Consider the following 21,558-nt stretch of genomic DNA (forward strand, 5'->3'; position numbering starts at 1 on the left):
CAGGTGTGATGGGAGAGTGGGCGTCCTCCGGCCTCCCAGGCCTTGGAGCGCGCCTCCACCCGCTACGCCCACAGGCCGGGGGAGGCCCTCTTCCAAAAGGTGAACCGCTTTCCACCTAGACTCCCTGTGGCCTGGAAGCTGTGGACCCTGCCACCCTCTTATTTCATTAGAACTCCTTTGCTGGAGAACAGTGCTTCCCGGTCCAGTCTCCCCCTTGTGAATGAAATCCCTGACCGGTGGGGGAAGGGGGGTACAGAGACCCCACCATCAGGCCCCAGACCCCGCCGGCCCCTGGCCCTTGCTCTCTGCTCCTTAGCTGCATCACAGGCAGCCTGGGCCCCAGGGGCTCAGCGCCCTGAAAACTGCCGCGCTGTGCAGGCCAGTGGCACGTGCCATGCTTTTGGAGGTTTCTAGGGGTGAATCTGGCCAGGATTCTGTCGGGCTGTGTGCCACCTGGCATCCCCCACCCAGAGCGGAGGATGACAAAGTTCGGCAGCTCTGTCCTTGTGCGCGGTGTGCAGACACATGGACCTGATGACGGCAAAGTTGAAGGAGAATCAGATGTCATCAGGGAAGGGGCTGTCCTTACAAGCCCCTGGGAAGCCTCAGGTCCTCCTCTGAGCTGCTCCCCGGGCGTGGGGCTGGGGTTCATCTTCAGCAGCGGCATCAGGCTGGCCTGACCCCGGAGCGCCTCACCCCGCCGTGGGGAAGCCATGGTCACACGCCTGCGGCAGGCCCACAAAATGTTTTTGGGTTTTACTTTAAGAAAGTTTAAAGAAGTGGGACGCCTGGGTGGCTCAGTTGGTTGAGCGGCTGCCTTCGGCTCAGGTCATGATCCCGGCGTCCTGGGATCGAGTCCCGCATCGGGCTCCTTGCTCGGCGGGGAGCCTGCTGCTCCTTCTGCCTCTGCCTGCCACTCTGTCTGTGTTCACTCTCTCTGACAAATAAATAAATAAAATCTTTTTAAAAAAAAAAAGTTTAAAGAAGTAACAGTTTACAGAATAATGTGACTGACACCCGTATCTTCTTCCCAGAACTGACACAACATCTTGAAATCATATTGATCTAGAATTTTCTTAAGTGAAAGCAGAGCGTTGTCTATATACAGCCACAGACAGGGCCAGGTTCTGGGGCAGCACGTGTGTCCTGCTGTCTGCGGTACCCGGTGTCATGCAGACTCCGCACCGCCCCTCGAGACAGCCGTTTCCTCAGTTTGCTGCGTGTCTTTTCTATCTGTTTTTAAGAAGAGCTTTCCGTGGGTGTGTAGGTGACCCGTAACCCGTGAGCAGCACGCAATGATGTTTCCCGCACTTCTGAGGGCTGTGACCGGGAGGTCCTCCTCCTTCCATGTTACGCTCTGGCCTGCTGCTTCCACCCCCCTTCTGGGGGCACGCTTGACCCCCCCCTTTCCCCCTGCAGCATCTTTATCCTACGATGACAGTCCCCCAGAGGGTCCCGTGGCCCATTCTGTGTCCTTGCATGGGTGTCTACGCATGCGTGAGGGTTCTCCCAGCGGTGCCACGGGCCGGGGGTATGCGGGGTCCCGTCAGGGTCATGTCCGCTGGGCGCTGTGGGCTGCTCTGCCCTTGAGCCATGCTGGCCTGGGTGCGTCCCTTCTGATGGCTGCTGCACCCCACCGCCCCTCAGCCCTGGCCCTTCCGTGCTCACATGGCCTCCCCAGGACCCAGTAAGGGGACCTGGAAGCCAGACCGAGCTGCCCAGGAGGGTCTGAGTGCAGGGTGAGAACCGCTGCTTGCCCCAGCGGGGTCAGGGAAGCCGGCTCTGGGTCCAGGGAGGGCCATGTGCCAGGGGCTGTGGGAGCCCAGCTGCACTGGAGCCTGGTTGGCAGGGGGCTCTCTTGTGGGCTGCAGCCTGGGGACACTGGCGTTGGTCTCAGGCCTCATCTGGGGGGCCCCTGGAAGCCCCTGGGAATCTAAGAGGAAAGGACCGCCGTCTCAGGCTCCAGACTCTTGGAAGGTGGTTCTGAAGCTCCTCCCGTCCTTTGGCTCCATCCCAGATGGAGAAGCTTCAGGCCTAGAACTTCATTTTGGGCTGGTTTTTAAATGTTTTTTCTTTTACGTATGGCCTCATGATCATACCGTGCTGCCTCAAGTCCTGGGGTCTGTCATCCTTAAGAGGGGCAGGTGGGACAGGGCAGTTGAGGCAGGGGAGGCTGGTTTCCATCTGCCCTACCAGCCCCTGCCGGTCCCCCCTGCCTTCCCCCCACCCTTGTCCCCCACCTCCTTCTGCCCCTCCCACAGCCCCCGGCAGCCTCTGCCTCCCCCCATCTGCTCCCATGCCCTCCTGCTCCCCCCACCCCCTCCCCCGCTCCCTCCTGCTTACTCTCCCCATCCCCGCCTGTCCCTGGCCCCCACTCCCTTCCCCCCCTCCCCTGCTCCCCCGCCCTTCCTCCCCCTGCCCTAGACGCTGGTGCCTGCCAGGGGCTGGGCTGGCCGGCTCTGCAGCAGGCAGGGAGCAGCGGGCGCCCGGGCAGACAGCCTCGCACTGCAGCTCTCCGCCAGCCCGGCCTCCTGCAGACTCGGCTTCCCGACTCCCGCGGGCTGCAGAAGCCGGCTTCCTCTGGGAAGGGCAGGTCTCCGGTAAGGCAGCACCTTGCTGCAGCTAGCCTGCCTGGCTTCCTCGGGCTTTGTCTGGTCGGGGTGAATGGTTGTAGGAAGGGAGGCTGCAGGTGGGGGTGGAGGGAGGCTGTGCGGAGCAGAGTCGGTAGAGGGCTGTGAAAGAACGCGGCCGGGGTCAGCCCTGCCGGTGCAGGTGACAAGAGCCCGACCTGGGCTCCAGCTGGCTTCTGGGCTTCTAGCGGCATCAGTTTAAAAGACCACTTTCTGGATGTATAAGACTCTTTCATTGGGAGGGTGTATGTGCACATGTGTGCGTGCGTGTTTGCATGTGTGTGTGTCCTTGCACGCATGTGCGTTCTGACCTGGCCCTGGCGGGGGCGGCCTCAGAGAACAAGCAGCCATACTGTCCTAGACAGACCAGCCAGCTCAGTGCACCAGGCCACGAAGGCACGGTAAAGAGGGGTGCAGGAAGACTGTGCAGGTGACGAGGTCACTGTAAAGGGGGTGCGGGGGAGGATGTGCAGGTGATGAAGGCACTGTAAAGGGGGTGTGGGGGGACCATGCAGGGTTCTCATCTCGGCTGGTCACAACACGCACTTGTGTACGTGCACATGGGCACTGCCCCCCCCACGCACACGTGTGCACACACGCTGGTGGGCCAGCAGGGCTCTGGGGACAGAGCAGCGACTCACATGAGCACGGTGACCTGGCAGAAGTTGATGCTGCAGTGGGTTTGGCATGGGGAGGGGAGGGGCTGCGGTGTGGCTGGTAGGGATGGTGTGGGTCATGGGCTCCTGCAGGGCATCTTGGGTCATGGACGGCTGGGCTGCCTGCTTTTCAGAGGAAGCCCCAGAGGTGTCCCGCCTGGCCGGGATGAGGTCAAAAGGTGGAATCTCGCGTGCTTTTTCAGCTCTGCTGAGCAGACGGTGCCTGGTGTCACGGGTGGGTCCGTGAGATCTGAATTCAGTGGTGCCCAGAGGCGGGCCTCTGACCATTTGCCCTGTGTTGCTTCTGTTTCAGGGATAAACGCCCAGGCCCGGAGGCTGCAGCGGCACCGTGCCAAGGGAACCCCAGTCCTGGCTTCAGGGGGCTCCCGAAGCCCCCCCACGCCCCGGCTGCGCCGCACTGTCAGTGAGAGCAGCCTGAGCTCGTCCGCCACCCAGGGCCCCGAGGAGCGCACCCGGGACACCATGCGCTTCTCCCTCTACGAGTCGCCCCACCTGCTCCTCCTGCAGGGCTACAGCCAGCAGCACGTGAGCACCCCTGCCCGCCGCCCGGCCGCCCTGACTCCACGGAGTGGTCCGAGCAGCCAAGTCAGCTCTGGTGATGAGGAGGCTATGGAAGCGGGGCCGTCCTTGATTCTGGAGGGAGCAGAGGCTTCCCCTGTGCTTGGTTTCCAGAGCATTCTCTTTCCAGGCCCCAGCAGGAGCCAGTGGGCGGGGGGAGCTCACCCAATACCAGGTTCCTTCTCAAAGAATCATCTGCCATCTTCCAGGCGGTGTCTCAGGCCATGCCGTGCCCTGGCTGTGGGGACCCCGACACGGGCCCGCCCCCTCGTCCAGATGGGTGCTTGGCAGGCTTGTGCTGCACCCAGCCCCGAGTGCACTGTGGGAAGCCACCTCTGAGGAGGCCCTGGCCCCCAGGCCCATGCTTCCCACCATGTCTGTGGGGGGCCCTTGGCTGGAGGGGTGGAGCCCCCAGAAGCTCCCGTCGGCTCTTCCTCCCGGCTCCTCTGCTCCCCGCCGGTTTGCTGAGCCCACTTCAGGCTCCATCGGTGCGGCTGTGCGGCTCTCCGAGCTCAGCTTAGTCCTACCAAACCCGGCCTGGCACCTGCAAGCCGTAGGCATCGACAGGAGGCCGGACAGGGTTACGGACGAGGCTTTCCTGGGGCTCCACTCCAGCCCACGGGCAAGAGCTCGAGGGAAGGCGTCCTCAGGCAGACTCCCCCCAGAGAGGCCAGGGGGGTTTCCTCGAGCACCAGGTGGGCAGGGTCCGAAGGGGAGGGCGCCCCCGGCACGTGCGTCCTCAGCGCACTTCTCCATACACGGCGCGTCTCACTAGCGCGCTACACCTTCAGTCGTGGGTGTGACTTGTCGCATTCCCGTGAGGCGAGATAAGTCGAGGGCCCCCAGTGGTCACCGCGCGCACATGGAGGCCAGCGTCAGGGGCCCGTCTTGGTGCAGGCTGGTGCGGCCCCGATCCCGCCGGTTCTTCTGGGCGCAGACTCGCTCTTTAGCCTGACATCTGCTTTCTGCACTGCTAAGACCTATTGCTCCAGAAACACAGACTCAGGAGTTTTCTTACAGGAAGTTTCTTGTTTATGAAACAGGGTCAGTGCATGAGGGTTTGGGGAGACGCTGTCTCTTGAGGAGGCATCTGTCCTCGCCGAGCTGGAGACACAGGGGAAGGAGTTTGCCCGCAGCAGGTCACAGATCACCGGCAGGGGCGGGGGGTGCTTGGTGGCTCTTCGCCATGCCTGTGTCTGTGCCCAGTGCGGCCCTTCTCGGGCCTCTGTTGTCTCCGAGCTGGAGTCATCCCTAGGTGTCCGGTGTGCCCCCGAGGCCTCTCTGGGAAGCATCCTCTCCTGGGGACAGCGTGGGTGCCCAGTGTGGGTCAGGCTGGGGCCAGCAGGGGCCAGCTAGGAAGGGCTCCAGGGCAGGGCTGGCCCAGGATGGCGGCCCTGGCCACGTGGCTTAGGTGACCAGAGATGGGGACACCTTTTCCTTTCTTTCCAGTGAGGGATTTGCCCGAGGTGGTGTCCTGCCCCTGAGGCCTAGTATTTGCATTTCAGGACAGCCTGGTGTACCTGCTGAACCGGGAGCAGCATACGGTGGGCCAGAGGACCCCGTCCAGCAAGCCCAGTGTCAGCCTCTCGGCCCCAGATATCCTGCCCCTGCACTGCACCATCCGCAGGCACCAGCCCCCGGGCCCAGAGCCGGCGGTGAGCAGGCTGGTGCTGGAGCCTATCCCTGGGGCGCCCGTCTCTGTCAACTTCGCGGAGGTCGGGGGCCGGGCTGTGGTGCTGCGCCATGGGGACCTGCTCTCCCTTGGCCTCTACTACCTGCTGCTGTTCAAGGACCCGGCGCAGGCCCAGCCCCTGCCTGCCCAGGCCCTGGCCCGTCTGCGTGCCATGCCACGGAGCTGCGGGCTCTGCGGAGCCGCACTCCGGGCCCGGGGCACCTTGGCCTCTGGCTCCGCACCGGCCGCCCTGCCCCGGCCAAGGCCGCTGCACCTGGAGTTCGAGCCAGAGGTGGAGGACGCGCTGCTGCAGCGAATCCTGACGCTGGTTGAGCCTGGGGGGGACGACCACAAGCTGGCCCCCGCCTTCCTTCTCTGCCTCTGCATCCAGCACTCAGCCACCCGCCTGGAACCCGGTTCATTCGGGCAGCTGCTGCTCAAGATCGCCAAGGCCATCCGAGAGACAGTCTGGGTCAGTCATGGGCATGCTGGGTGCGGCCGTGGCAGGTGGGAGGGTGCTTGTGGCTGTGGGAGGAGCTGGGTGGGAACTGGGGCCACCCGTGGGAAGTCTACGGGTCAGCCTGCCCTGCCTGTGCACATCCAGTCAGCCCGGGGTGTCCTCTCTGGCACTCTGTCCCTGTGCAGTCGGCTGTGGCATCTTGAGCTCTGGTCCCGTGTTCCTCCCAAGTGCAGGCCAGCCACGGCATGGCCCGGAGCCCTCGAGCCCCAGCACCCACTTGGCCTTCGTGCCCCGTGCTTTCTGCCAGGAGCAGGCTGGGCTTCCGCCAGCACTCTGGTGTGGAGCCCTTGTCAGCCGGTGGTGGGGGCACAGGACTGGCTGGCTTCTGTACGTGGAAACACTTCCCTCCGTCGGGGTCTCTAGAGCACAGTACCACGCATGTTTGGGCCCGGCTGGGGGGCCAGTCTGCATGCAGTCTGATGTCAGCCAGCGCCCCTGGGCTCCACCTGCTGCCCCCCAGCGGCTCCCTTCCCCTCCCGGAAACGGCTCCAGGCCCCGCCAGGCATCCCCTGGGGGCAAGTGCAGGCCTGTCCCTGCAGGGCCAGGGCAAGTGTGCTGCAGGCTGCCTGGGTCCAGCCCTCAGGGCCCCCACCAATTCCTGGCCCCCCACCCTCTAGTGCCTGGACTCCCCGGGGACCTAAAGCATGGCCGGTAGTTAGACGCAGTCCCTCCAAGAGTTGCCCATTCATCTTGGCCTGTAAACTGCGTAGATTGTAGAAACTGGATGGGGTCCTAAGATTAAAACCCACATTTAAAATGTTCGAAACCTTTTAAAAGCAAAAACCAACATGGGCCGTCACGTCCAGAGGTTTGTGTAAGTTACCCATGTGCATCGCGGGCATCTGAACCTCCCAGGGTTCCTGCGTGGATCGATGTTGGGACTGTCCTGGTGTGGTCGCTTCCCTCGTGTGGTCTGTGGTCGGGCCAGGTCAAGTCCGTGCCATGCGGGAACCTGACCACACCGGGGCCTGCGGTGACTGTCTACACAGAACACCGTCCCATCCTAAGACTGCTCTGGGGTGGACACTTCCTAGTGAGTCAGATGCTATGATGCCTGTACCGTAGGCCATGTCCCAGCTGGGGAAACTGAGGCTTGTCGCGGTGAACAACCTCATCCAAGGTCTAGAGCTCAGAAGCAGAAGACTCCAGACCTAGGCCATTCCCTGCGTGCTTCCCCACGTTTCCCCCTGTTTGTGGGCCTCAGCTCTGGTCTTTTGAGAGCCTCAGATGTTTCGTTTGTCCGTGTCTTGGGCATCAACCGCTCTCTCTCCCACTCACTGGAGGCAGATCCTAGAACAAGTAACGGGTCAGCAGCTAGGGCTCTGCTTAGAAGACAACTTGCTATGAAAGCAGGAACCATTTCTTTTCTTTTTCTTTTTCAAAAAATATTTTATTTATTTATTTGCCAGAGAGACAGAGAGAGATCACAAGAAGGCAGAGAGGCAGGCAGAGAGAGAGAGAGGGGGAAGCAGGCTCCCCGCTGAGCAGAGAGCCCGATGCAGGGCTTGATTCCAGGACCCTGGGATCATGACCTGAGCTGAAGGCAAAGGTTTTAACCCACTGAGCCACCCAGGTGCCCTGCAAGAACCATTTCTTGATTAAAAAGGACAGAAAATGTTGGTTAAGCCTGTGTCCCTGCCGGGATGTTTAACTGTACCGTGGACACCTGAGCACACGTCCGTCTACTCACTGTCCCGGCGGCGGGCGCCGGAGAGCCTGTGTGTGAGGCTCAACAGTAAGCGGCGTCGGGTGTTCATTCCGACGTGTGTGAAATGCGTGACCACTTTACTTCTCACCGCGCCGGTGGTTCCGTCAGTGAGCGGGTGTAGGTTCTGTCTGCTGCGGGAAGTACGCAGGTCACATTCAGGAACGGAAGGGAAACTTATCCTTTCCAGCCGCGCTTTGGGTAAACAGCCCCCACGGTACAGGATGTCTGCCGCAACGGCACCATGGTTTTTAGGTGGACGGCGTCCCTTGGATTTAGTGGTGTTCTCATGGAGCGCATCCTGTGGTATCCTGGTGTTTTCTCATGTTTGCTCTCTTGTCTTTGTAACTGTAGGAGAAAACCAAAGAACTGGCGGAGAAGCAGGCGCAGCTGTAAGTCTGGCTTCCCCGTGGGCCCCTAGATCCCGGGAGACCTGCACCACCCCATGGGGCCAAGATGGGCGGGGGCAGACGCCTTTGGGGTCAGCTATGGGCTTCTGTCGCATTGTCCTTCTGTCTCCGAGTGGCTGTTTCCATGTCTGTGCTCGGCCCCTGGGAAGCGCTGGGTTTGGGGAGTTTCTCCAGGGCGCCGGTTAGACCGAGTAGGCGAGAACCTCTCCAGAGCCTTGTCCTGCCTTCACTTCCCCTAATGACGATGCTCCAGCGAGCCTGCCCCTTCCGGAGAATGCAGACTCCCAGTGTGGAGCTAGGGCAGTCGGTGTCCATTGAAAGCCCTGCCGTTGCGTGCAAAGCGCTGCTGGGACTTGGGAAACTGATGTTAACAATGGGGACGGGCGCGTGCAGCCACCCAGTCATGTGCACACCCGAGGGGGCCCCGCCGAGAGGTGTTGGCACACGGGGTGCACGCGGCCCGCTCCTAAGTCTTCGTCTGTAAGCGCAGAGGCTAGAACAAGCCACATGCCCCCAGGGCAGCGTGCCATGTGGTTGTGCCGTGGACGCTTGGGCGACAGTGAGTGTGAACACCCCCACGTGCTTCACCCGCGTTAGAATCCCGCGCCGGTGCGCAGTGGAGCCCCACGATGTCACTGCGAGTGCACTTGGAGCCTGCAGCTTGGCCGTCTCTCCGGGCCGTGCGGGTGCGGCCGCAGCCAAGGGGCTGTGGTCACAGGGGTGGTTCCTGCCCGTCGCAGCTGGGTCCGTGGTCTGCTCGACTCTTGTGTCTGCCGCTGGTCTGTAGCGACCGTGCTGTCGCCATAGTGCTTCGGTGTTGTCCACGGTCCCACGAGGGGCAAGGAGGACTCAGCTATGTCCCTGTCGCAGGCACGGAGTGGAGCCTGGGGCCGCAGTCCACCCCGCCCCCCATGTACCAATGGCTGGAGGTGGAGTGCGGCTCCTGCCACTCCCACATGCGGGCTTTTTGGCCCGCGCTGACAATAGGGGATGTGTTCAGGGCCCAGTGCAGTGCCCGAGGCCGAGTCTGCTCTGGGAGGCCCGGGCTCTGCCGCCCGGCTCACCCTGCAGTGCTCAGTGTAGGCCAGGCCCCTCAGAGGGCGGTGGAGACAACAGCGCCGGCCACTGTGTGCTAGGTTTTCTGTGTGATGGGCTGGTCTTGGGGACCCAGGGGCAGGTGTGGCCACTTCACCCCTGCCCCCCAGCCTGAGGGACAGCCTGGCTTCCAGGTGGTGTTGGGTCCTGGAGGGGATGGAGCCGAGGATTTAGGGGCTCGCCCAGCCCTCACCCTAACTAGCTCCTCCTCCTCCTGAGTGCCCGCTCATCGGGGAAACTGAGGCCTCCCCCCAGCAGCTCCTGCCCGGTCTGCGTCCAGAACGCCTGTCGTTAGGGCCAAAAAACAGCCCCGTGTCCATCCCCAGGGAATGCTGCCTTTCTCCTTTTTAAACAGTTTTTGATTCACTGCCAAAATGTAGAAAAGCACAGACGACACCAGTCACCCAAGAACCTACACCCGAGCTCCACGTCATGAACATTGTGCCCCACGGGCTTCAGGTCCTCACGCACTGTGCTTCTTGTCAAATTGCGGGCGACTGGGGACCTTCACTGCGTGCTTTTTCTGCCCCTGCGGTCCTCGGCCTTCTCCCTGGGCGCCCGTGAGTGCCGGTGCGGCGCTAGCCGCTCTTTGGATCCAGATCTATGGCGGAGTCCCTGGGATTCAGGCCTTTGTGGCTACGGATTTGTGCAGGATGGTGACTGACAGTTTGTGGACATTTTAATTAGCATTTTCTCACCTGAATTCACACGTCGAAGCGATCTAGGACTTTTCACCCATTGTCCTGGTCTGACTTTAATAGCAAGGTTCCCAGAAAGCGAACAGGGCCGCCTGGTCTGTTTCCAGTTCCCTGTGTCAGGTCGTGTGTGGTGAGGCCGTGGGGGCTGGCGAGGTAGCCCGTGGGAGCCTCTGGGCGCCCCGGCCCGGCTTGCTTCGTCAGTGATTATCGGTGTGTCTGGTTCTCTCCCTCTGCTTGTATTGATTCTGGGGACTTCTGCTTTCGTCCTCCAAGTTACTTAGGATAAAATTGTTCCTTGTATTCTTTTGGGACTGTTTTCATCTCTCATGTATTTAGTTCCTGTTGGATTTATGTCTTTCCACTTACCTCCCTTCAATTTATCTTCCCAGGGATTTATCTGTCGTCATGTTTAAAAGGACCAGTTTTCTTGTTTCTGCTCACTTGGGTTTTGATTTCTGCTCCATTAACCTCTTTATTTTTTCCTTATTCTTGCATAATTCCTATTTTAATTTCTTCTTTGAATTTTGAATATTTTTGGAACTTCTTAAATTTTAATTTAATTTTTATTAGCAAAAATGCATTTGATTTTCTTTTTGGTAATAATTTTTCTCCCATATGCTTCCCAAATAGGTTTTTAAAAATTTATATTGGTGCAGTGATTTGGCTTATTTTTATTTATTTTATTGTGGTAAAAACCACCTAATCATTATTTTTATTTAAAAAAAGTTTTTTAGGGGCACCTGGGTGGCTTAGTGGGTTAAAGCCTCTGCCTTCGGCTCAGGTCATGATCTCAGGGTCCTGGGATCGAGCCCCACATCGGGCTCTCTGCTCAGCAGGGAGCCTGCTTCCTCCTTTCTCTCTCTCTCTGCCTGCCTCTCTGCCTACTTGTGATCTCTGTCAAATAAATAAACAAAATCTTTAAAAAATTTTTTTTTAATTTTTATTAAGATTTTATTTATTTGACCGAGAGAGTGTACAAGCAAGGAGAGCAGCAGAGGGAGAGGGAGAAGCAGACTCCCCACTGAGCATGGAGACCGATGCAGGGCTTGATCCCAAGACCCTGGGATCACGACCTGAGCCAAAGGCAGACGCTTATCCAGCTGAGCCACCCAGGCGCCCCAAAAACCACTCCTTTAAGTTCTGAAGTGCATATTCGCAGTTTCCAGTCTCTCCCTCCCTCCAGCCCCTGGCAGCCACCATTCTGCGTGAGTTGGACCTTCTCAGATATCTCAGCAGAATCTTGTGGTATTTTTCCTTCTGTGGTTGGCTCAGTCCGCTTCGCGGAACGTCTTCAGGGCTCATCTGTGTCCTAGCATACTGCAGGGTTTCCTTGATTTTTTAAAGGCTGAAATACGTTTCATCAGACCATGTACCAGATTTCGTTTTTACCCTGTCCTCTGTCCGTGGACACTGAGTGTGACCCGCATGTCCTGTATCGGCAGCCGTGCGGCGCTGACCCGAGCACCGCTCGGCGATCCCGATCGGTCCCTTCGGGTGAATACGCAGACGTGGACTTGCTGGGTCAGACGGCGGCGCCATTGTCCGTGTTCTGAGGGTGTCCGTCCTGTTTCCCACAGCGGCCGCTCCCTTTTGCACCCACCCCCCAGCAGTGCACAGGGTCTCCGGTCTCTCCACACCCTCTCCGACACTTGTCATCTCTTGTCCTTTCGACGACGGCCACTCCAACAGGTATGAGGCGAGCGTGCATCGTGGTTTTGGTTTGCGTTCACCTGGCGGTTGGTGAGGCTGAGCACCTCCCTGCGTGCCCGTTGGCCATCTGGAGATCTTCTCTGGAGAAGTCTCTCTTCAGGTCTTCAACCCATTTTTTAACCAGGTTGTTAGTGTTTTTTGCTTTCGAATGATCGGCGTTCCTCCCGGGTCTGGAAAGTAGCCCCGCTCTGATGCATGGTTTGCAAGTGTTTCTCGTGCGCCGTGGGTGGCTTTTTCATTCTGCTGTGGCTTCCTCCACTGTGCAGGAGCTTGGCAGTGTGAGGTCATCCCACTTGTCTGCTTTTGGGGTCTCATCCGTGAAACTGTTGCTTCTGCTCGGTGCTTGCTTGAAGGGAGGGCCTGGGCCCCCCGAGTTCGTGCGCCGCTGCGTGTGGCCTGCGGGGGCAGGTGTGCTGCGATTCGACTCTGAAACGCCACTTGGCTATACCTGGTGGTTGACTTGTCAGGAGAGGCCCGTCTGTCCCTTTGAGTTCTGGGTGAAATTGAGAAGGGCCACGGATGTGGAAAACACAATGGAATTCGGCTCCGAAGAGCCCGATTGATCCTTTCTTACTGACCCGCAGCACTCGGGGCTCTGGAAGATGAGTGGGGGGCGGTGGCCACAGACCTACCTAGCAGTGAGAGCAAGGACACCCGGCCCAAAGCCACTTCCTTCCCTCGCGGGGAGCAGGGCAGAGAGAGGGGTCACACCGTGGTGACATGAGCGAAGCTACGTCAGAGCACCGAAACTGCAGGCACGAGAGGAACATGCACATGGGAGCCTGAGGTCCCCACCAGGGCCCACGGGGGCTGCCTCACAAGCTGGCCACTGCGACCCTGGCTGTGACCATCACGAACGACAGGAAGTCCCTGAGCTGCTGTGATGCCCGCCAGGCAGGACGAAGGGCCCTGTGCCCTGGCCGGGCCCGGGGACAGCACTGTCCTCGCAGATGCCGCCGCCTGGCCTGCCCCTCCCGGTCCGCCAACAAGATGCTGCTCTGGCGCGAGGTCGCTTGCACAGCTGGGCACCCAGGGCGCTGTCCCTCACAGACAGACCCGAGTCACGTCTGGGTGGTTTGCTGCTCAATGGATCTGTGCTCACCAGTCAGGAGAGTCCTCGGGCGCAGTCACGGCGGCCCCAGAGACCGTGTCCTGGCCCTGCAGCCACCAGGCTCAGGCATCCTCAGAGGCCACCACAGCGCAGCCCGCTGACCTGCCTCCGCTGAGTGGGTGCGACAGGACAGGACATCAGGCCCAGAGAGACTGGCCCTTGACGCTTGCAGTCGAGGAAACCCCAGAGCTCGGCACGGCCTCGCCGCCTCCCCCCGGACTTCTGGAGAGTGGCTCGGGACAGTGCTGGGGGCTTCCTGCCACAGGCATAAGGTCCTGGATCCCAGGGGCTGGTGCACGGGAGACCAGAGGCGAGGAGAGGGGCCTGGGGTGGGTCTGGGCTGGGCCGGACCCCGCCGGACCCGGGAGACAGGTGGCCCTGATGTCGCCATCGTCCCCCCCCAAAGGGAACATGGAGTCTCAAGGTGCTGGCTCAGGAGGGAGGAGTGCCCCCAGGGCTACCTCCAGCCCGAGCTGGCTGTCACCCAGGCTTGTAATGGGCATCAGAGGGACGGGGAGGTTCCAGCCCTGTGCCCGGTGCCTAGAAACTTTCCGATTTAACGAGCTGCAGCGACACATGTGGCCGGAGCAGGGGAGTCCGTGTGAAGAGCGTGTGTGGGCAGCACCAGGCCCGAATTGGGCAGCCTCTGGTTTCCTGACTGTTAACCCTAAATCTCCCAGTGACGCGCTCTCAGGGCCTTGTCTGACCCATGGAGTCTCCACACCATCTTCTGGTTACAACCAGGCGTTCTTAGCTAATCCCGCCTGCGCACCTCCCACAGCAGTTTGCTGGTGGTTTAGCGTCAGCCACAGCCTGACACTCGCACTGCTGCTCCTGCCCCCTCCGGCCGCCCCCTCCTGTGCACACCCACGCGCTCCTCGGCGCTCCCTTCTCGTCTTAGTCCCAGAAGAAAAGATGCGAGAAGAGTTTACGAGAGCCCTTTCGCAAGGGCTGTCACCCCTGATGGCCCTTCCTGCGCCGTCTGGAGGGCGTGCGTCTCCAGCCCACATGTCCCGCGGCTTTTCTGTGTAACCCCTGTCCCGGCCGGGCCGCGGTGGGTTTGCTGGGGTCCCACTGGTGTCCCGTTGGAACGAACGTCCTTGTGTGCACAGTGCCGATCTGGCCTCCCTTCCCGGGGGCCCGTCCAGGACTAACTCTGGGTCCTCTGTCTCGGCAGCCAGGAGCCCCTCTCCCTGGCCAGCTTCCCCATGGCGGGCCTGGTCCCGGACCTGCAGCACATTCTCTTCTGGATGTCTAACTCGGTGGAGCTGCTCTACTTCATCCAGCAGAAGTGCCCGCTCTACATGCAGAGTCTGGAGGAGGAGCTGGACGTCACAGGTGCGGGCTGCCGCTCCGGGGCGAGTCGGGGGGCAGGCCCCCTGGCCCCTCGTCATCCCAGGCTGGAGTTGGCCACTCAAACCAAGGGAGGTGGCGCTGTGTCAGGGTCCCTCTGAGAGGGGGTGACCCTGGCGGTCAGGCAGACCCAGCCTCTCGTCCCCCGTCGTGTCATGCACTCAGCGTCTTCCGCTGCGTGTCGCCTGGGGAGGCTGGTAGAAAGCACACGGTGCCTCGGCCCCAGGCTCTCCCTTACTGGGGGCTCTGGGGTTTCTGAGAGGAGACACGGTGCCCCGGGAGCTGGGTGGCTTCGGGGACTCTGCAGCAGGGGATGCGCCCGCAGAACCTGAGATGGCAGCACTGGGAAAGACTGCCTGGGGCAGCCGGAGGTGGGGGCTTCCAGAAGAGGGTGGCTTCGGCTGGGCCCTGAGGCTGGCTGGGACTTTAGTTGCTACGTGTCTGCCTCGTGGCCCCAGGAACAAGCGGGGAAGGGGGGGGTGGCCCCAGGGGCTGGGGTCACTGCATCCCGTGGGAGAGCCTGGTTTTGATCCCGCTCCCTCACTCCTGTGACAAGACCAGAGCCGCTCACCCCCCTCTTTCCCTGTAAGTGGGGGGTGGGGGGGGCGTCCCGGGCAGGCGTGGTCAGCGGCCCTGCCCCTGAAGGCTGCCCCCCCTGCGCTCTCCCCTGGAGCTGGGAGGGAAGCCAGGCAGGCAGGCCAGGGCCTAGCCAAGGCTCCCCCGTGGGCTCAGTCTGCCGGACGCAGCTAGGCATCTGTGTGCTTAGCCGTGTCTCCCGGGGGGTGGCCCTGGGCTCTGTGTGGGAGAACCCTGGGCAGATGGCCTGGGGCCCTGGACCCGGCTCTGGACCTTCCAGGTGGTGTGGGACCCTGCTGAGCCCCCAGGAGGGGCTAGATTCCCAGAGCTGAGGGGCTCCTGGTGGCTGACGGTGAGGAGCAGTGGTCTGCACAGGGCAGGCTGTCCTACTGTGTGCTGGCTCGGCCGCCTGGGAGCTCTGCAGACAAGTGGACCGGAGGGCCACCAGGGCTGGTGCTGGGCCACGTGGAGCCAGTGGAGGAGGCCTGGCGGGGACGTGTTGTGATGGGACGCAGAGCCAGCTGCTGTGTCTGGGTCCCTTCTCATCAGTCATGGCTTCTTTGTGTTTTCTTATCCCCTGCCTCACAGTGAAAGGGACATTGGGAGCTTCCTTGGGCTTCTGGGGCCTGGGAATTAGGGCTTCTGGGGAGACGTAGAGGGACATACTGGAACCTTCTGTGTCCCAGTGGGCATTCAGGCCTGCTGACCTATTATTGCCCCCATCCCTGTTGTCCTTGGGTGAACGTTGTGCAAGGCGTCCAGTGAGACCTCCTGGGACAGGCTGCTGTGTGCTCTGTCCACAAGGCCTGGGCCTGAAGCAGCCCATTACCTGGTTTTTTCCCCCGAATGTGACATAAACGGCCTTCCCTGTGCGTCTCCAAAGCCAGGGCACTGGGCTATCCCGAGCATGGTGCTCCCAGAACCTCGGGCCTCCCTCCTCCGAAGCCGGTCTCCTTGGGGCCTCCAGCGGGTCCGAGCAGAGGGGCCCATCTTCTGGACGTGGCGCTGGCCGGGGAGCACTGGGCCTCTGGCTGGTCTCCAAGCGCCGGTGGCCCTTCTGAGCTTGGGGGTGTTGACAGCGAGTCGCCCCATTCTGGCCGCAGCAGAGTCAGCGGGGAGAACTGCTGCCACCGTGGCTTCTGGGCGCAGTGTTGGCGGGTGAGTCCCGCGGCCACAACTCGTCTGCCCTGGTTTCATACGCTCTGCGGAGAGGCTGTGGTCTTTGGGCCCCGTCGGGCCTGCCGCCCAAGCACAGGGACCCTGCCTCTGGCTGCGTTAAACGGGCTACTTGGGGCTGGTGGGGGCTCCGCTTCTGTAGCTGCTGCCTCTGCTCTTGGAGGGAGTTATTTTTGGTCTGCCCTGGAGGTTGCTTAGGCTGGCTGATGCTGGGAGAGAGAGCTGCTGTGTGGCCCGGGCCCCGCCTCTGTCCACCCTGGCGGGTGCGTGGGCCGGGGAAGCTGTGGCAGGACCCGGGCGTCCCACAAACAGTGTCCTGTGTGGGGCAGGCGCTGGAGAGCTTGGAGGAAACATCACATCAGCAGAGGCCAGAGGCCAGGTTAGAGTCGCCTCTCGGCCCCCTGACCTTCAGCAGGAAATTTCTGTGGGAAGAATTCTGAAAACAGATGTCACGTCCTGAATACTGGAAAATCGCCTTTGCGTTCCGCAAACAATCTTGGTTGTTCCAAGCTCTTACCCAGGACTCCTCCCTCCCATGGGCAGCCGGGAGGTGGGCCCAGTGGGGGTGGGGCACTTTATCCACGGAGAGCTCTCTGGGCACCTTCATGGCTTTGCCTCAGGCATTGTGGATCTGGGGGCCTCAAGTACAGGCCCCTGACCCCCAGAAGGCTCGTGTGAGCGTCAGCTTGGTCGGAAACCGAGCACAGGGACCCTGCATCTGGGAGCAACCCAGCAGAGCCCGCACCACGGGAGCAAGTGTTTCAGCTGGTTTTCCCGTGGCGTCAGAGAGACCCATGTGGCATCTGCCGGGAGCCTCCCCGTGGCTGTGCTCCGCAGAGTCCTGGCTTCCTCCTCTTTTTGCCGTCCCTCCTCTGCCAGAGCCCCCATGCCCATGGGTGGGGGGTAGAGGTGGGCTTTCTCAGACAAGCTGACTGCCTAGGAGGTCCCCTGGTCTGGGCCCTGCTCCAGGGAGAGGGCTTGGAACTGGTTTCTTGGTTCGGGTCCTGCTGCCTTTGGTCGGCTGGGGGTCATGTTTGATCTAAGGGGCTGCGGTCAGCAGTGGGCACCTTGCGTGCTTCTGTAAACCTGGGGCTGCTACAGTCCAGCAGCCTAGTAAGAGCCTCTTGCTCCCTCAAGCCATGGGACCCCCGAAGTTGCCTGATTTACCTCTCCTCTGAAGGCCAGTGGGGCTGCCGGGAGCAGCCGGACCCCATCAGGGTTGGTCCCAAATGCGACCCCATAGCTGGGCTCAGGGGAGGACCCTAGGCAGGCGGGGCAGGCCTCTGGCAGGTTCCTGGGGAGTGAGCCCTTTCGGGGTGCTCTGTGGGCCCAGGGGCAGGAGAGCCCCGAGCCCTGCAAAGAGAAGGGCCTTGAACAGTGGTGCATCCAGATGTTTGTGGGGTGGGGGGCACTCTGTTTCCATTCTGTGCTCCTGGAGCCCCATCAGACCCAGCACCTCCCTCCCAGCCCTGGGAGGAGAACCCGAGACTGTGGGACCCGCGCTGCGTGGGAACGAAAAGGCCGTAGCAGGATGAGCAGCGCCCGTCTCTGCGGGACACACACGTCCCAGCTGCCTGCCTGCAGCTCCGCATCGAAGCGAGTTGCTGAGAGGGCGAGAGACCAGGCCGCGGGCGCTCCGGCTGAGTGCTGCTGGGGCGCCGTGTGTCTCCCGTGTCAGGGGGGCCCTTCAGGACATCCCTCCCACCCCTGGGCTTCTTGCCTTTGCAGAAACCCCTCCCAGAAGGAAGGAATCACCGGGCATCCACGGGCACCCCCTCACCCTGCTGGGCAGGCCTCCCTGTCAGCCGCTCAGGCTCAGCTCCAGCCTGATGGGGGAGGTGGACGCCCCTGGGCCTATGGTTCTGGGGGACCCGCATGGAGCCGAGGTTGCCTCCCTCCGTGGGACTGTCGAGATTCCGGGCAGTCTCTCCAGGGTGCTGGGGGGAGAACGGGGCACATAGGCCACTTGGTCTCTCTCTTCTTGGAAACATCACAGTTTTGGGGAGTGACGGTCTCCTTCCGAGCTCCGGCTGGTGTTTCTTTGACCTGTGTGCAGAGTGAGAAGTGGCCGCAGAGAACCTGGGTCACAGTCTGCTCTTGCCGGGGCTGCTGGTTCCAGTAGAAAACGTGTCCGGAGTCTGTTCAGTAACGAGCTGCGGATGCACCTTGCGTGGCTTTGGCATCGCTGGGCCTGGGAGTACAGGGCCCTGGGAAGGCGCGGCAGCCGGGCTGGGGGTGCAGCCAGCCGGGCTGGGTGGCTTTGGCTCTCGCGGCTCCAAACCCCGGATGGGGACGTGGCCTGCGCACCCCGGGGGTGACTGTGTGCTGCCGTCTCCCCGCAGGCTCCAGGGAGTCGCTGTTCTCCTGCGCGCTGACGGCCAGTGAGGAGGCCATGGCGGCGCTGGAGGAGGTCATTCTGCACGCCTTCCAGCAGTGCGTGTACTACGTCTCCAAGGTGCGGCGCGCTGCTGGCTCCCACGTGGCGGGGGGTGCTCCTCGTGGGCCCCCCCTGGGCTGGGGGCGGGGCGCCGGGAAGGAGACGGGTGCTCGTCCCACCAGTGCTCGAGGATTTGGGGCTCTAATGGCTGCCTCTGTGCCCTCGAGGGCCTGCTCCCAGCTCCTCAACCTCCTGCTCGCATCGCCCTTGTCCTGGGAACCGGCCGGCCGTGCAGGGCCCGCGGTGCTGGCGGGCTGGAGGCTCTGGGCAGTGATTCGGAAGGTGGAGCCTGGGCTCCGTGGGCATTGGTGGCCATTGCGGTGAGCAGAGAGGGCGTCGGAGCCTCCGGGTATGGAGAGGGTGCAGGCAGGTGGAGAGAGGAGGGGCCCCTGTGGCAGGTGGTCCTGACTGGGGGAGCCCAGGGGACTTGCCAAGACTAAGTGTGAAGTCAGATGGATTTGCTGGGGCGCGTGGCGTCTGGCCCAGCTGCTCTCCAGCGGGAAGCAAGAGGGGTGGGTTGGGGACAGTGCGCTGGGGACAGTGCTTGGAGAACCGATGGGGTTAAGACGGTTGAGTCAGGCAGCCCTGTGCTCAGTTGCTCCCAGCTGCGTGGAGCCGTGTGTTGAGGAGAACACAGCCTCAGTGTCTCAGCCAAACGGGGAGAAGCCCCCAGCCCAGGTGCCCGGGGGTCCGAGTGGGGATGTGCGTGGCTCTTGACCTGTTGTCCCAGGATCACCTTGAGGGGTGGTGGCAGCAAGGACTCCCCAAGGAGGTGTGCGTTCACCTTGTTTCTGGGGAGCAGCCGATGCTGCCCTGTCACCCCTGAGACGAGTGTGGGTGCCTGCTGTCCCCCCGGCCTTCCGCCAGGGCTGCTGCCTTGGCCCCCAGGCTGCTGTGCCTGGATCGGCTCCGCGGAAGGGGTGCACCAGTGCCGGGGGTGTTCCCCGAGAGACCAGCTGGCTGCCCGCTGGCCACTCTTCTGTCTGCTAAAACAGGAGGGGCACAGCTTCCCTCTCCCCCAAACCTGTGGGGCGTCTCTTTCCCAGCCCTTTGGCCGGGGCTCTCTGCCCCTCCGGTGTCCTCTGCACCTTCACCTGGGGCTGGCCCTAGGCAGCTAGGGCCTGTCCGGCAGGACGCGCACTCGGGCCCAGGCAGGGCCTTGTGTGCAGCTGGTGTTTCCCTCTCGCCCCCAGTCCCTGTACGTCTGCCTCCCGGCCCTGCTGGAGTGCCCCCCTTTCCAGACGGAGCGCCGGGAGAGCTGGTGCTCCGCCCCGCAGCTGCCCGAGGAACTGCGCCATGTCGTGTCCGTGTACCAGGCCACCATGGACCTGCTGCGGCAGTTCCGGGTGCACCCCGAGATCGCCTCGCAGGTGCTGGCCTACCTCTTTTTCTTCTCCAGCACTCTGCTCTTCAACCAGCTCCTGGACAAGGGTGAGGGCCGGGGGGCCGGGGACCCCTACCCCTGCTGCAGGAGAAGCCAAGCGGGCGCTGGGGGGGCAAGGCATCTCACTGCCTGGGGGTCCAGGCGGCAGGTCGAGGCCCAGGAGAGCAGCTTCCGCGGCAGAGTGGGTACCTCTAGGAGCAGGACTGTCTGGTAGGGTCTGCAGAGTGGCCCTGGGGTAGGGGTGGGGTCTGCACAGGCCTTTTCTGGTTCTTTTTATCTCCACACAGCCCCAGTGGGGAGCGAGGAGAGACAGGCTCAGAGAAGGGGCGTGACCTCTGTACCCCTGGCTCTCCTCCCTGCCAGGGGCTTGGGGTGCCAGTTCCTTCCAGCCAGGGGCCCCGCTGGACACGGGGACATGACCATGCCTTGCTGCAGACCCATGGCACATATCACCAGCGTGGCCTTCCTGGGCTGGTCGGGGCAGCCCTTCCATGGGCAGGATCTGGGTGGTGGGAGCAGGGGTCCTCGGCTGTAGGTGCCGACGGTCTCTGCATTTGGGACTCTGTGGCTGTGTTCAGCCCTCCCTCCTGGAAAGGGGTCCAGAAGCAGGCTAGGGGCCTTGGAAGCCCTTGTACGGTCGTCAGGCCTGTTCTCAGAGGCTTCGCATCAGGGAGAACAGGCATTGGGGAGCCCCCTGGGGAGGGTGGGCGGAGGGGGAGGGGGCGGCTGGGCGTCAGGTGTGACCTTCTGTCCTGTCTCCAGGCCCCTCTCTGAGCTGCTTCCACTGGCCCCGCGGCGTCCAGGCCTGCGCCCGCCTGCAGCAGCTCCTGGAGTGGATGCGGAGTGCTGGCCACGGGGAGGCCGGGGAGCGCTTCTTCCGGAAGCTTTCCTGCACACTCAACTTGCTGGCCACGCCCCGTGCACAGCTCATCCAGGTAGGGGGGCGCCCAACAGATCGGGCGAGGGTCACGGCGCTGGCTTCTGGGGCCCCGAGAGCTTGCAGAGGGCTTCTGTCCCACAGCTGTGCCCGCCTGCAGGCAGGAGGCCCCGGCACCGTCTGACCCCACACAGCCGGGGGCTCTGCACGTGTGATGAAGGTCGGGGCCCCAAGATGGGGGCCTCCTTTGCTTGTCCACTGGGCCCCGTCTAAGCACGTGACGCTTAGAAGCGGAAGGGGGAGGCAGAAGCCTGGGTCCGAGAGAGGATGGGAGGAGGAGGGACTCGACGGCCCAGCCGGCTCTGCAGAGGGACCGTGGGCCGTGGTGGCCTCCAGAAGCTGAGCACGGGCCTTGGCCGGATTCGGACGGCCCAGGTGTGCAAGGAGGATACAGCTGTGCTGGCTCTTTGGCTTTGGCCCCGTGTCTGCTGGACGTCTGGCCCCCGGAACTATCTGTGTGTGGTCACTTGTCGGAGGCACGACAGGAAGCTAGGACCCCCCCCCCCCCACCGCCAACTCCCCGGTAGCTACCTGACAGTGGTCACGGATGATCCATGAAAGTGAACAAGTGGTGTCCCTTTTCCAACTGGCAGTAGTGCCCCAGGAACCATGGGGAGAGGTCCGCAAGGCTGGCACCGCCGGGACAATGGGCACCTTGGGTGTAGCCAGCAGGATGCCCCTGCGGGGATCACGGACCCACCTATCTGGTGTCAAGTCTGAGCCTCTGTCTCAGCCTGAGGGTCACCACACAGAATGTCTCACGTGCTTTTGGGTCACCGGTGCTCTTAGTAACAGCGGTAGCTGCTGGCTGAGTGCACACCCACGGGGTGTGACCAGCTTCCCGCACAGCGACCTCAGCCTCATGCTGGCCATGCCAGGGCCACAGATTGCTCAGTGGGTACAAACAGC

The 21,558-nt window shown here is 62.2% G+C and overlaps 1 protein-coding gene across 1 annotated transcript in view; it reads left to right on the plus strand.

Annotated features, from left to right (window-relative positions):
* Positions 1 to 21,558, plus strand: part of RADIL (Rap associating with DIL domain) — a gene marked incomplete at its 5' end in the record, with an annotated part of 113,428 nt that overhangs the window by 85,790 nt on the left and 6,080 nt on the right. The window contains 7 exon segments of the mRNA XM_080829898.1: positions 3,600 to 3,832; positions 5,371 to 6,009; positions 8,117 to 8,154; positions 13,964 to 14,124; positions 18,234 to 18,346; positions 19,522 to 19,759; positions 20,475 to 20,647. Of these exon segments, the coding sequence (XP_080686024.1) occupies positions 3,600 to 3,832; positions 5,371 to 6,009; positions 8,117 to 8,154; positions 13,964 to 14,124; positions 18,234 to 18,346; positions 19,522 to 19,759; positions 20,475 to 20,647 (1,595 nt within the window).

The sequence above is a fragment of the Martes martes genome, assembly GCF_963455335.1.
Source record: "Martes martes genome assembly, chromosome: 18".
Taxonomy (NCBI): Eukaryota; Metazoa; Chordata; class Mammalia; order Carnivora; family Mustelidae; genus Martes; species Martes martes.